The sequence below is a fragment of the Macrotis lagotis genome, chromosome 4 (genome assembly GCF_037893015.1).
Source record: "Macrotis lagotis isolate mMagLag1 chromosome 4, bilby.v1.9.chrom.fasta, whole genome shotgun sequence".
NCBI lineage: Eukaryota > Metazoa > Chordata > Mammalia > Peramelemorphia > Peramelidae > Macrotis > Macrotis lagotis.
The window spans coordinates 244,080,861-244,094,762 of NC_133661.1; the positions used below are offsets into that span (position 1 = coordinate 244,080,861).

The window sequence follows — 13,902 nt, forward strand, 5'->3', positions numbered from 1 at the left end:
TAGGTTTTTTTTTTAGGTATGCTTGACTTTATTAACAAGTTTTCAGCAGATAAAATTTCAAAAACAAAACAAAACAAAACAAACAGAAGTAAACCAATCCAATTAAAACAATTGGGGAAAAATGAAGAAAAGGAAAGAAAAGGAATACAAGCCCAAATTGACCGGCGGAGGTTCTTCATACGATACCTAAGTTAACCATCAGCTTGACACGTCCCCCATCCAGTTCCAGGCGCAGAGTGTCAGCTGAATCCCTGGAAGTGGTGGCAACCAGCAAACCATAAGCACGCTGGGACATGAAACGGAAAGACACATCCTCGGCCTCGGTGTGCATGACCATGGGCATGATGATCTTCATGTACATGCTGCCATCATAACTCAAGATAGAAGCCTCTGCCAAAAAGAAAAGAACAAAGTGATCAGAAAAGTGACAAAGATAAACATATCTTCCTTTTATATCTTGCTTCTGGGACTATTTTTCCAGAATAACTTCTTACCATTGTCTTTCACACATGCTACACATTCTCATCAAGCTAGGCATCTGAGAAGATGGAGTACTGTGCCCCAGAAAGATCTGAGTTCATATCTAGCCTGAAACACTTAGCAGTTATGTGATTTTGTTGGGCAAGTCATTCACCCTCTGCCTCAATTTCTTCAATTATAAAATGGAAATCAAAATAGCAACTACCACCCAGGGAAAGTTTGTGAGAGTCAGGAGGACCTGAGTTCAAATACAGCCTCAGACCATACTAGTTGTGTTGACCATGGACAAGTCATTTAACCCTCATTACAGAGAAAGAGAGAGAGAGAGAGAGAGAGAGAGAGAGAGAGAGAGAGAGAGAGAGATCAAATGAGATAATATTTATAAAGTAATTAACATAGTTCTTCACACATAGCAAGTTCTATAAAAATGTTCCTTTCTCTTCTCTTCCCCTTTCTATACATTCCATTTTCTCTCTCTCTTTTGCACAGGTGCCTTTATCCAAGCTTAGAATGTTCTCTCTTCTAACCTTCATCTCTATCAAACTTCTTAACTGATCCTCCTAGTTACATTTTCTCTATCTTGAAATTTTTTTTCTTACTTTGGATTAGGTATTATATTTTTTTAACCTATAGAAAGGTGTTTTAGCAAATATTTAACCATCAGTTCTCTGAGGGAAAAAAGTTTACATGATACACTTTTAAGATTAGTCTGTTTTATTAACAGGTTAATGTGCCTTCTTAAGTCTAAATAATCAAAAAAACAATAAATCAAGCCCTAGCTTGCTGAGTTTGCCAATTTCCAAAAAAAGTAAATGCTCACATTGAAAATTTTGCCCCATCAGCCCTCAAGACCTAGATAGAATTGGTTCTAGAATATCTCAATCTGTAAATATGTTACATCTAACTTCCTCAAGCAGGTTATAAACTCCCTGAGGGCAGAGATTTGTTAACATTTATATTTGTATCCTCAATACTAAGGAAAATATCTTTGTACATAATCAATGCTTAATAAATGCTTATGAATTTATCTGACCTTGCTATTTTCCCTTTGTTTAGTAGAATAGCGAATCTTAGAGTGAATAAAGTATATTACAGGGAAATGTGGCAAAATCTCACTAGAGTTCCCTCTATTTCCTTCTCTATGGAATAAGAAAAAGAAGAACCTAGTTGAACTTTCCACAACAGATTATCTGTTGACCTGTAGAGAAACAATTGCCTTGAAAACCTTTAAAGGAAACTAGTGAAAAGAGTTTGGATCTCACACCCATCTGAACTCTCTATTATTGGTGGCCATTGGGCCTTCATCTTGTCTGTTTTCTGACACCAGCTATAAAATTATCTATGAAAGAGGATATAAGCATCTTGATACAAAAGTGAAAAAGTATAACATGTTCACAATCTGGTTAGTATATTTTGCTTTGTTTCTTCATTTAAGTTGATGATGTAGTTTATTCATTCTTTGAGAAAACTTTTTTCAGTTCTCTATTATGTCTAAGGTTCACTTACAGACTTTCTCTCTCTCTCTCTCTCTCTATATATATATATATATATATATATATATATATATATATATATATATATCTCACAGTTTTGTTGACTGGTCAGTTTTCAGTCACGACTGACTCTGTGATTCCATTCGGAATTTTCTTGACAAAGACACTGAAATAGTTTTTCCATTTCCTTTTCCACCTTATTTCACAGATAAGGAAATTGAGGCAAACAAGGTTAAGTAATTGGGCATGGGTCCTACAGTTAGTAAGTAACTAAGGTCACATTTAAACTCAGGAAGATAAAGCCTTCTTGATTTCTAGTGCTCTAACCACTGTACTTAGTTGCCCATGTCTATCTATCTACATAAATGCATACATATATATATATATATATACACACATAGAATACATATATATGTATGCATTTGTGTATATGCATATAACAGGGTTCCTCAGGGAACTAAAAATTTCACTAAAAAGAAACATGCTAACAAATTACTAGAGATATTGATAGGCTAAAGAAAAACAAATATCCTGAAAGAGAATATCATCTACCAGGACTAGTCCAATCACTTGATTTAAATTTCTGGGAAAATTCTAATGTAGAAAAGAGATTGTCAATAAACATTTAGGAAAACAATTAGGCTATCACAAACTAACTAGGTTTCTTCATGGTCGGGTCTTGCTCACATTAGTCATATCTCCTATAACCACAGGATTCCTAACTGCTGGAGAATGGAATTATCAAAACAATTTACCAGTACCTAAGTTTCAAGGAAGCTTTTAATCAAGTGCCTCATGCTATTTTTGTGGGAAAGACAAGGACAGATTTAGAAAGTTTCCTGACTCAGAGTAGTGATAATAGTCTCAAGCAACATTCCATTAGCAAGTCTTTAGTAGAGTGCCTTAGGGATCAGTGACTAATTGGTCATTTAAAATTTTGATGAGTTACTTGGATCAAGGAATAGGTGGCATGCTTATTAAATTATAAATGTCATAAAGTTGGATAGAATGCTAATAAATTCCATGATAGAATCAGAATCCAAAGAGATCTTGGCAGACTAGAAGACCAGGCTGAATCTATTAAAATGAAATTTAATGGGGGCAAAATATAAAATCTTAAATGCGAAATCAAGGGAAGAGTGATAGTGCAAGTGCAAGTGCAAGAGGATAAATAGTTAGATAGTAAGTCCATCAGAAAAAGGATCTGGTGAGCTTAGAGATTTCAAATACATGAGTTACCAGTAAGGATATAGTGGTCAAAAAGCTAATACAATCTTAAGAAATGGGTATCCTGAGCTAGGGAGGTCACAGTCCCATTATATTCTTCCTGCTAAGACCTCATCTGCAGCTTTGTGTTCAATTCTGGGCCCCACATTTCAAGGAGATCTAGAAGGGAAGAAAAGGAAGGAAATGGAACAATCACTTATTAGACACCCTTTCTGTGCTAATAAATTTACCAATATTATCTCCTTTGTTCCTCACAACAATACCATTAGGTAGATGTTACTATTACTCATATTTTATAGTTGGGTAGATTGAGGCAGCCAAGGTTAAGTGACTTACTCATATCACATAGCTGGGAAGTGTCTGTCAGTAATTTCTGAGTTTAGGTCCAATATTTTATTCTATGTGTCTTAGGTTTGTGGCACCTAAGAGGTTGGAAGGTTCCTCTCCTTATAAGGTTGTCTTTCATCTATTCTTTGTTTATCTTGTATATACTGTGTCCCAAAAGTCTTAGTGAAGACTAAAGCTTTGAAAATGTAAACCACACTAAGACTTGAGTGTGTGTGTTTGTGTGTGTGTGTGTGTGTGTGTGTGTGTGTGTGTATACATTCTTCCCTATTAGAATATAAACTCCTTACCAGCAGGAAGTGCTTTTTCTTCTTTGTTTCCAAAGCACTTGGCATAAAGAAGCGATAAAAAAAAAAAGCATTCCAAAAAAACCAAACAAACCCAACACTATTTCATTAACCTTCAACAAAACAACAAAAATTCTTCAGAACAATGTAAATATGCTTACAACCCCTTTTGAAATGTAATCAGAACAGAAAATTATAGGAAGATGGATGATAGGAATCAATTTAAAACCAAAATATGTATATTAAGATATATAGATGTGATAGAGAAAAATAAAGATAGATCACTCAAACAATAAATATTGATTAAGCAACTACCAAATGCCAGATACTGTGCTAATCAGGAGTGGTACAGAAAGAAGCAAAAGCTAGTTCCTGCTTTCAAGGAGCGTACAATCTATTGGGGAAGATAACATACAAATATGTACAAAGTGAGCTATATACAAAATAAATAGGAAATGATTAGCAGAAGGAAGACACTAGAAATAAGACTTGGGGGAGATTTCCAGTAAAAGATAAAAATTTTGTTGGCATTTAAAGAAACCAGGATGCATGCATTTTTAAATTGTTTGCTCCTAGTTATATAAACATTCACGTACACACACACATGCTTGACACTTTTTTTTTTAACTGCTATGGTGATTGATATTATTATTTTGTCTTGGTTGCATTTCACAAATGGGTATAGGCGCATTTATATTGTTCTTAAGGGGGTCTTTTTTTGTTATGAGTTTAGGACTATTGTAATAGCTTTTTAATGGGATACTTTGGAGTTTCAATCAATCAAGAAGCATTTTTAAGCACTCACTCTGCCAGGCACTATCTAAAGTGCTGAGGATACAAAGCAACATAAAAAGCAGTCCTTCTCCTTAAGTTGCTTATACATTAATAAAGGCAAAATATATACATACAACGGTACATAGAAGATAAAGATATATTATTTCTGCCCTATTTGCACATATTCATACATACTCTGTATGTTTAGAAGTATGTACATGCATATATATATATGTGTGTGTGTGTGTGTGTGTGTGTGTGTTTGTAAGTATGTGAGTGTGCATATTGTGTACATATAGGTAGCTAGGTGGTGCAGTGGAGACAGGAACATTCACCTTTTTGATTTCAAATTCAACTTTAACAGTTATTAGCTTTGTGACCCTGATCAAGTCACTTAATCTTATTTGCTTCAGTTTCCTCATCACAAAATGAGTTGGAAATGGTAACCATTCGGGTATATTTGCAAAGTAAACCCTAAATGGGGTCATAAAGAGTCAGACAAAATTAAAACTACTGAACAACAATCTTGTATGTGAATGCATATACACACATATGTATATAAACACAGATACATGTATACACATATCATCTATATATGTGGGTGTGAACACACATGTACATATACATATATGCATATGTATCTGTAATATATAGTGTATTTGAATATGGTTATTTATTGACACCTACCCATAGAATTCATTTACAGACACACATACACACAATATCACTGACCTAACAGAGAGTATATAAAGCCAGAAAGTGATTGTTAAAATTGTCTATTGGCATGTCAATCAAGTACACAGGAGTGACCAAAGAGTCCATGAAAAATTACATGGCCTTCTTATTGATAAGTCCTAGAGACTGTAATTTTGCATTTTATAGTTAATATACTCTACCCTAAAAAGGATTTGCCTTAAATCCAGTTCACGAAACAACTTTTTTTCTATTTATAATAAGGAAGTCCACATGGTTTCTATTTCATATGCCAATCTGAACTAGCCTAACAACCCTTTATATAAAGATGCAAAAAAAAATTCCAGAAAAAAAAATGTAGATCAGGGGTTCTTGAATTTTTTTTGGTCCATATCACTCAATACAATGAAGGCTTCTTGAAAGCAGGTATTTTTGCTTTTATCTTTGTATATCCATTGTCTGGCACGTGGTAGGTCCTTAAGAAATACTAGTTGAACCTCTCAGACTGGCTAATATGACCAGAAAGGATAATGATCATTATTGTAAGGGTTATGGGAAATCCGGGACACTATTACACTGCTGGTGGAGCTGTGAACTCATCCAACCTTTCTGGAGAGAAATTTGGAAGTATGCCCAAAGGGCAACAAAAATGAGCATACCCTTTGACCCAGCAATACCACTACTGGGTCTATACCCTGAAGAGATGATGGAAAAGGGTAAAAACATCATTTGTACAAAAATATTTATAGCAGCCCTGTTTGTGGTGGCAAAGAATTAGAAATTGAGTAAATATCCTTCAATTGGGGAATGGCTTAGCAAACTGTGGTATATGTATGTCATGGAACTCTACTGTTGTATTAGAAACCAGGAGGGATGGAAATTCAGGGAAGCCTGGAGGGATTTACATGAATTGATGCTGAGTGAGATGAGCAGAACCAGAAAAACACTGTACACCCTAACAGCAACATGGAGGTGATGATCAACCTTGATGGACTCGCTCATTCCATCAGTACAACTATCAGGGACAATTTGGGGCTGTCTGCAATAGAGAATACCATCTGTATCCAGATAAAGAACCATGGAGTTTGAACAAAGTTCAAGGACTATTCCCTTTAATTTAGGAAAAAAACCAGATATCTTATTGTCTGATCTTGTTATCTCTAAGACTTTTTGTTTCTTCCTTAAGGATATGATTTCTCTCTCATCACACTCAATTTGGATCAATGTACAACATAGAAACAAAGTAAAGACTGACAGATTGCTTTCTGTGGGGGGGGGAAGGAAGTAAGATTGGGGGAAAATTGTAAAACAAATAAAATCTTTAATAATAAAAAAAGAAATACTAGTTGAATGAAAGACTACGTTAATTTATTCAAAACCAGTTTTGTAATACATTTAGTTGTTAAATAGAATAGTAAGAATTAGCTGATAAATCAACAAGCATTTATTAATTGCCACAATATATCAGGTACTGTACTAGTTCCTTGGGATACAGAGATTTAAAAAACACACACACAAAAGTCCTGATTCTCAAAGGAGACAATATGTAAACATAATAATAAGCAGAATACTTAAAAATTTATTTTCCTGGTGCAGAGGTCTGCATATATCACTCTCCTGCTAAAAAAAAAAATCCCCATTACCCATCAAAAAAAAAAAGATCAGATTCCATTCAAAGTCCTCTATAATCTGAATACTAAAATATCTTTAAAATTTTAACTCATCTTATTGATCCTTATAAGAACTTTGCTCTAGATCACCTGGATTATTCATCTTATCTTCAACACAATTGATATTTTCCTACATTGACATCTTAGGAACACTTTTTTAAGACTGCAGAAAGGCATTCTATATGCTTCTAGAATTCTCTTCTCCAGTATTATCCTATTAAAAGACTTTTCATTTTTTAAGAATCAACTCAAAAGTACTCTTGTCTATAAAGGATTCCTTGGTCCTTCTAACTAAATTTGCTTGCTCTGTTACTTCATCTCAGGGTATTTCATAGACTCCTTATGCAACTATCTTATTATAATTTATATCATACTTATCTGTAAACATGATTTAACCTCTCCTACTAGATAAGAAACTTTTTGGGGGGGGGGACAAACTGTCTTATTTATCTTATCTTCCAAGTATCTTGTATATGTATTGAACATAAAAAGGTACATGTTTGTGGTTAAATAATTAAGTAATTGTTACATCTAAATAATTAATAAGTACCTTTCTATACACAATGCACTATACATGGGACTTGGAAGATAAGATAAATAAGGGTCTGTTTATCCAAGAAGTGTGTTTACATAATACAAACATATATACATATGGGTGTATAATCCCTGCTCCCACCCTTAAAGAATGTATATTCTCTAAGGATAGGTTTCTTTCTTCCCCCCCACCCCCATAGCAGTTCTTTTAATAAATGTTAATTGAAGTGAATTAAATAAGTTTTTGTCAAATGATTAATTTATTTAATGCATATCACACACCAGGATTGGCTAAAGACTTCCTATTAGGATATTCTTGATGTCTACCTTGGCTTCTGATTTTATCTCATAACATTTCTTTTCTTTGCTATAAACAGTTTCTTCCTGATAAATCGTTCTGTTTTCTAGCACATGCTTCTCCTTCAGCTGTGAGGTGGTTGTGGCGGAATAATTAACATGATTAATTATTTTGACATTTAAATAAATACATTTGTGTACTGATTATTTATTGGCTGGTGAAGATGACAAGACTGTTCATCAATTCTTCTGCCCTATTATAAAATCAATGGCCTTTCTGTTGAGTCTTAAGTCCCTGTCAGTGAAGAAAGAAGGCTGTACTTCCACAGAATTTAGTTCTACAATGAGTAAATTGATCTGGAACCTAAGTATTGAGCTACTGGTTAGAACTTAATATAAAGAACACATAACACAAATTAACTTGGATCAAATAAAGGAAAGAGTTCTGATTTCCTCTTTTTTTTTTTTAACAAGACAATGGAGTTAAGTGGCTTGCCCAAGGCCACACAGCTAGGTAATTGTGAAGTGTCTGAGGCCAGATTTGAACCCAGGTACGCCTGACTCGAGGGCCAGTACTCTATACACTGCGCCACCTAGCCACCTAGCCACCCCCTCTGATTTCCTCTTTAGAAGCATCAAGACTATATGAGTCCTAGGGTGGCTAGGTGGCGCAGTGAATGGAGCACAGGCCCTGGAGTCAGGAGTACCTGGGTTCAAATCCGGCCTCAGACACTTCACAATTACCTAGCTGTGTGGCCTTGGGCAAGCCACTTAACTCCATTGCCTTGAAAAATCTAAAAAAAAAAAAAAAGACTATATGAGTCCTGCAGTCTCTACTAAAAAAAAATTTCTCAGTTCTCAGACCTATTTATTATTTGTTCTTAAATTAAAAATTTTCAAGTCTTCTTCTAGTGATTATTTCAGCAGATCATCCTAGTCTCCCTTAATAAGAGTTCCTTCTCTCTGAAATTACCACCACCTGCATATATCTCATTTGTACAGGGTTGTTAATATATTGTCTCCTCCATTAGAATGCGCAATCATTGACAGCAGTTTATCTTAATACTCTGTCCTTAATATATAATACTACTACTACTACTACTACTACTACTAATAATAATAATAATAATAATAATAATGATAAAAAATAAGTGTCCTTAATAAATGCTTGTTGACTGACTGAAATGAAGGAAAATGGTTTGGACTTGATGACCTCTAAGGTTCTTTTGAATTTTAAAATGCTAAATTCTTATTATAAATAATAATATGATTCCATCTCAAAATCTTTAATCTTGAAACAAAGCATACAACATAGGTCTTGTTCTGGATGTAAGCAAAATTCAGTCAGGAAGGAAGACTGAGTTCTATATAAAGAAATTAACTGTGGTAGATGAATGGTACAGAAAGGGCTCTTATTCCTCCAGCCTGTAAGACATGTCTGACTATAAGTATAAATCTTCTACTCGTGGCTCTACTCCCCAGGAGAGAGAGTAGGTTTTCAGCCCTTCTTAGGTTCCAGAATAGAACCATCATGATTCTGAGAAGAAATTGAGTAAGGGGAAAAGGCCCAACATGGAAATCAACACACAACTGATGAGAGTTTGATGATAAATGCTGAATAGCTATGAAAATCAATAGTTATTACGAGTGATTAGTCTCCTCTTCCTCCTAGATACTTGGCCTTTCCCAGTTCTAATTTTCTTCTTGGCATGAAAAGCAGTGATCCTTCATTCCTCTCCGCAAAAACCTGTCTGTCGGACCCAGCAGCCACTTCTGAGGATTGAAGGTGGTAATTACCAGAGACTAAGTTAATTATCAGAGACTAAGTTGCTTTCTTTAAGTCCAGTTCCTCATCAGGAAATAAACCAGACAATAAGAATAAAGGCTCTGGGGAACACTATCTTTTTACATGTCTCCCCAAATCCCTAAACCTGATGCATGGACTATGTATTTATGTCAGCATTCAGGGTCATCTCCAGTCCTCCTGAGCTATACCTGGCCACTGGACCCAGCTGGTTCTAGAGGAGAGAGTGAGGATGGTGACTTTGCACAGTTCTCTTTCACTTAAATCTAAATCATTTGCATGTCATGACATCAAATTCCTGATGACTTGGTCCTCTTTGAGAATGAAGAACAAACAACAACAAGAATCACTATGTGATAACACCGCTCTTGTACATAATTTGAAATTTTTTTTGTACGTCTAAAAATCTCAGTCCAGGAGATCTGCTTAATTCCTTGTTGGGATTAGTTCCTGGGAATTTCATGAAATTCCATCCTTCTGTTTTTAAAGCAAGAACTGTCTTCTGCATGAATTCTTTCCTAACCCCCACACCTTCTAGTACCCTCCCTCCAAAACTTGTATGTAATTACTTTGTGTGTATGTATGTATTGATATTGTGTATATATATATATATATATATATAATATATATATATATATAAAATTTGTATACTTGTCTTGTTAGAAGCTCTTTAAGGTTTACAATTTCATTATCTGTCATAGTATCTCCAGTTTCATTTACATAGGAGTATCCTCAAGAAATATTTGTTGGTCAATTGATTGATATTGAATTCTAGGTCAACATTTACCTTTTCTCAACACATAAAAATAATGAGACAATTATACCCCTCTGGACAATACCTTAATATCATAGCTCCAGATCTAGAAGGGACCTCAGAGGTCATCTATTTTAAACTCATTATTTTACAGATAAAAACAGTGAGGCACAGGGTTGTTTAAATGACTTAGCCATAGTGATCATATTACATAGATTGTAAGATAAGAGACAGGATTTAAATTTAGGGTATCTCATTATTGGCAGACTATTGTGATCTATACCAATAGGAGACCACCTACTTTAAGGATACATGACTTTAATTTTTTCCATGTAAAGCATATGTAATAGCATAGTATTATGCACCTACCAATAGATACAAAGTAAAATTTTGTTGAATTTAAATAAAACTGTTTTTCCCTCTCAACAGAAAACCCCATTCCACATTAGATGTGGGTTTTACTCTCAGACTTTATAGCTTCTTGTATAACTCCTATTATACCCTATTCAATGTGGGCTTAACTGTTTAATTTTAAAAGTATTTATATTTTATATATATATTTTTATTTATAGAATTATTCCAGGTGGATCATAGTTTAAAAAAAAAAACCCTCCAGGGCAGGGATGGCTAGGTGGCAAAGTGGATAGAACACTGGCCATGGAGTCAGGAGTACCTGGGTTCAAATCTGACCTCAGACACTTAATAATAATTACCTAGCTGTGTGGTCTTGGGCAAGCCACTTAACCCCATTTGTCTTGCAAAACCTAAAAAAAAAAAACCACAACCCAAACAAACCCTGCGAGATCATCTTCAAAAAAGATAGGCAAATACTATTCCTCAGGGCAACATCATCAGATTGAGGACTTAGTATTCATCATCTAGTCGTTATTTTCCATCTACTTGTCTTCTTCCAACATTCCAGTGAGTTAGGTGACTACTCTCTGAGTTTCCTTTTCATCACCAAGATGAAAGGTTTGGTGGTCTAGTACCTACATTTCTCCCATACTCTAAAATTCTAACTATCTCATGTTTCATTGATTATTTCTCTTCTCCACTAAACTAGTCTTCATCCAGCACTTCCTTCAATTATGTTCATCTCTTTGAATGATGATGATGATGATTTAAAGATCAAAAGAATTAAAGATTTGGATTATTCTGGACTTTTTAGGACAAGTGAAATAAGTTTCTAATGCCTCATTCACTTAACAGCAAATATGCAGATTTTAACTAAATATTAGGTAAAATTTCTCAATGAGTAGATTAGTTCAAATGTCGAATGGGTTGCCTCTGGAAGAAGCAGTTTCCTTATCATTGGATACCTTCAAACAGAGTATGGATGACCATTGTGGGTATGTTGCTGAGAGAATTTATGGTCAAAAGTTAATCTAGACAACTACTAAAGTTCCTTCTAATTCTGATATTTTAGGAATCTAGAGGAATAAAGGTATGAATCTCTAGAACATGAAAAAGACAAGTCAGGGAGACCAATTGGGAGTCCAGATGAGGACTTAAACAAAGAAGGTATTCATATGAGCAGTTAGAAGGGAACAAGTTCAAGCGGTATTGTGGAAGTATAATTGACCAGAGCAACTGATTGGATAAAGATTTGTGGGAAATGCCCTTTGCTACCAAGAAGGACCCTTATTATTATAAAAGGGACAACAAAAGATTCAAAATGCCCCAAAAGATTCCAATGAGTCTCCTAGTTTCCTGGAGATTAATGCCTTCACATCAAACTTTAGGGAATGGCATCAAAGACACTAAAGATCTCAAAACCCCCGAGGAGGTCGTGTTCCTTTTATACCATGGATGATCATCCATTCCACATAATAGCTCATCTATTAATGCTTTGTTTCACTGTTTTTCAGTCAGGTCTGACTCTTTATGACCGCATTTGAGATTTTCTTGGTTAAGTTACTGGAACAGTTTCCTTCCCTAGCTCATTTTACTAATGAGGAAACTGATGGAGGCAGGGTTAAGTGACTTGCCCACAGCCACACAATGTCTTTGAACTCAGAAAGGTATCTAGGCCCAACTCTACTATAACACCTAACTGTCCCATTAATGTTTGATATCCCTTACAATATCCACTTTTGGTCATCATATATTACTGAGTTTGGCTGTTTTTCCCAGCTCAAAATGATACACCACCTAGTACTTTTTTTGCCTCCTTGTTCCAGATTAGCTTGTGGGACATTTTTCTATTTATCACTCTACCTTGCTGTTCCAGTTATCTAATTTAGACTTACATTATTGATCCCATTCTGTTTAATTCCATCTCACCTTCTCATGTGTTCTAGGACTAGCCTGGTTTCCTAACCAAACATTGATCTATAGCCCTGACTTTATCTCATATTCAGAGATCTAGTAACCACTTGACCTGCAGTTATCTGCTGTAGACTTTTCTGTATTCCATTCCTTACCATTGAACATTATGTGGCAGAATTAAGCAATTAGCACTACCTATAGGCATGCCCTATCCATCCTTCCTCAGACTCATTTAGGGGAAGAAATAGCCCCAAATATTGAATCTTTAAACCAAAGGATGATAACATAACCTCTCTCTCTTCCTACTCTACCTCTACATTTCCTGTACATACAAGAAAGACTTCTTAAAATCTTCCTGTCATTGTCCTTACCTACTCTTCTGATTCATGCTTATTCTTTGTTCTCATAAAATATTTTCCCCAAAGCAGATGCCCACTTCTCCAGCCCAGATTGGACAACTTTTAGACAGTACATAAGACTATGGAGGGATGACAGTCAGACTTCAAAGCTGTGTTTTAAACCAACAATAGAAAAACCTATAACTCTCAGCCCGCCAAGTTATAAAAAGTACTTTAGTGAACTTTGCAAAGTCATTGCTAGAGATTATTCTCCTTCTTTGCCCCTGTGGTACAAGAAAGTAAAGTGCTCTTCTACCACATCTCCCAACATGATGCAGGACAAAGAGTGAGAGCTGACTTAATAATGCTTCAGCAGAATCACAGGATCTTAGGCGTGGGCTTTTGAAAGTTTTAGGATGATAAAATCACAGAACTCAGAGAAAGAAAGGACCATGGAAATAATTTTAACTCCTTCACTGGATAGGTGTTGAAAGCAAGGTCTACAATTAAACCAAAATAACTGATTTGCTAAAGATAACAGGTAGAAATCAATCATCAGAACTTGAATCCAGGTCTTTTAAGTTCAGATACACTTTTAGCAAATAAAAAGATTAGAAAATCTTTCTGATTGATGCACAATAACAGTAGGAAAGACCTGAATTTAAATCCAGCCTCAGACCATTATTAGCTATGTGACCCTGGGCAAATCACTTAACTTCAGTCTGCCTATTTCATCATCTATAAAATAGCTATAATAATAGCACTTCCCTCCCAGGTTATTGTAAAAATCAAATGAAATCATATTTGTAAAGCTTTTAGCATGGACCCTGGTTCATAGAGGTAGAGATTTGGGCTGTAATTTATCAACCCTTGGAACTACATAAAAGGTTCTTTACCTTGCTTATTTCTTGGACCTACTTGACAGTACAGTGAAATCC

The 13,902-nt window shown here is 35.1% G+C and overlaps 1 protein-coding gene across 2 annotated transcripts in view; it reads right to left on the minus strand.

Annotated features, from left to right (window-relative positions):
• Positions 1-13,902, minus strand: part of NRXN3 (neurexin 3) — a 1,564,316-nt gene that overhangs the window by 763,787 nt on the left and 786,627 nt on the right. For both annotated transcript variants that reach the window (XM_074235619.1, XM_074235620.1), the window contains one exon: positions 187-390. In XM_074235619.1, the coding sequence (XP_074091720.1) occupies positions 187-390 (204 nt within the window). The remainder of the gene's footprint in view (positions 1-186; positions 391-13,902) is intronic.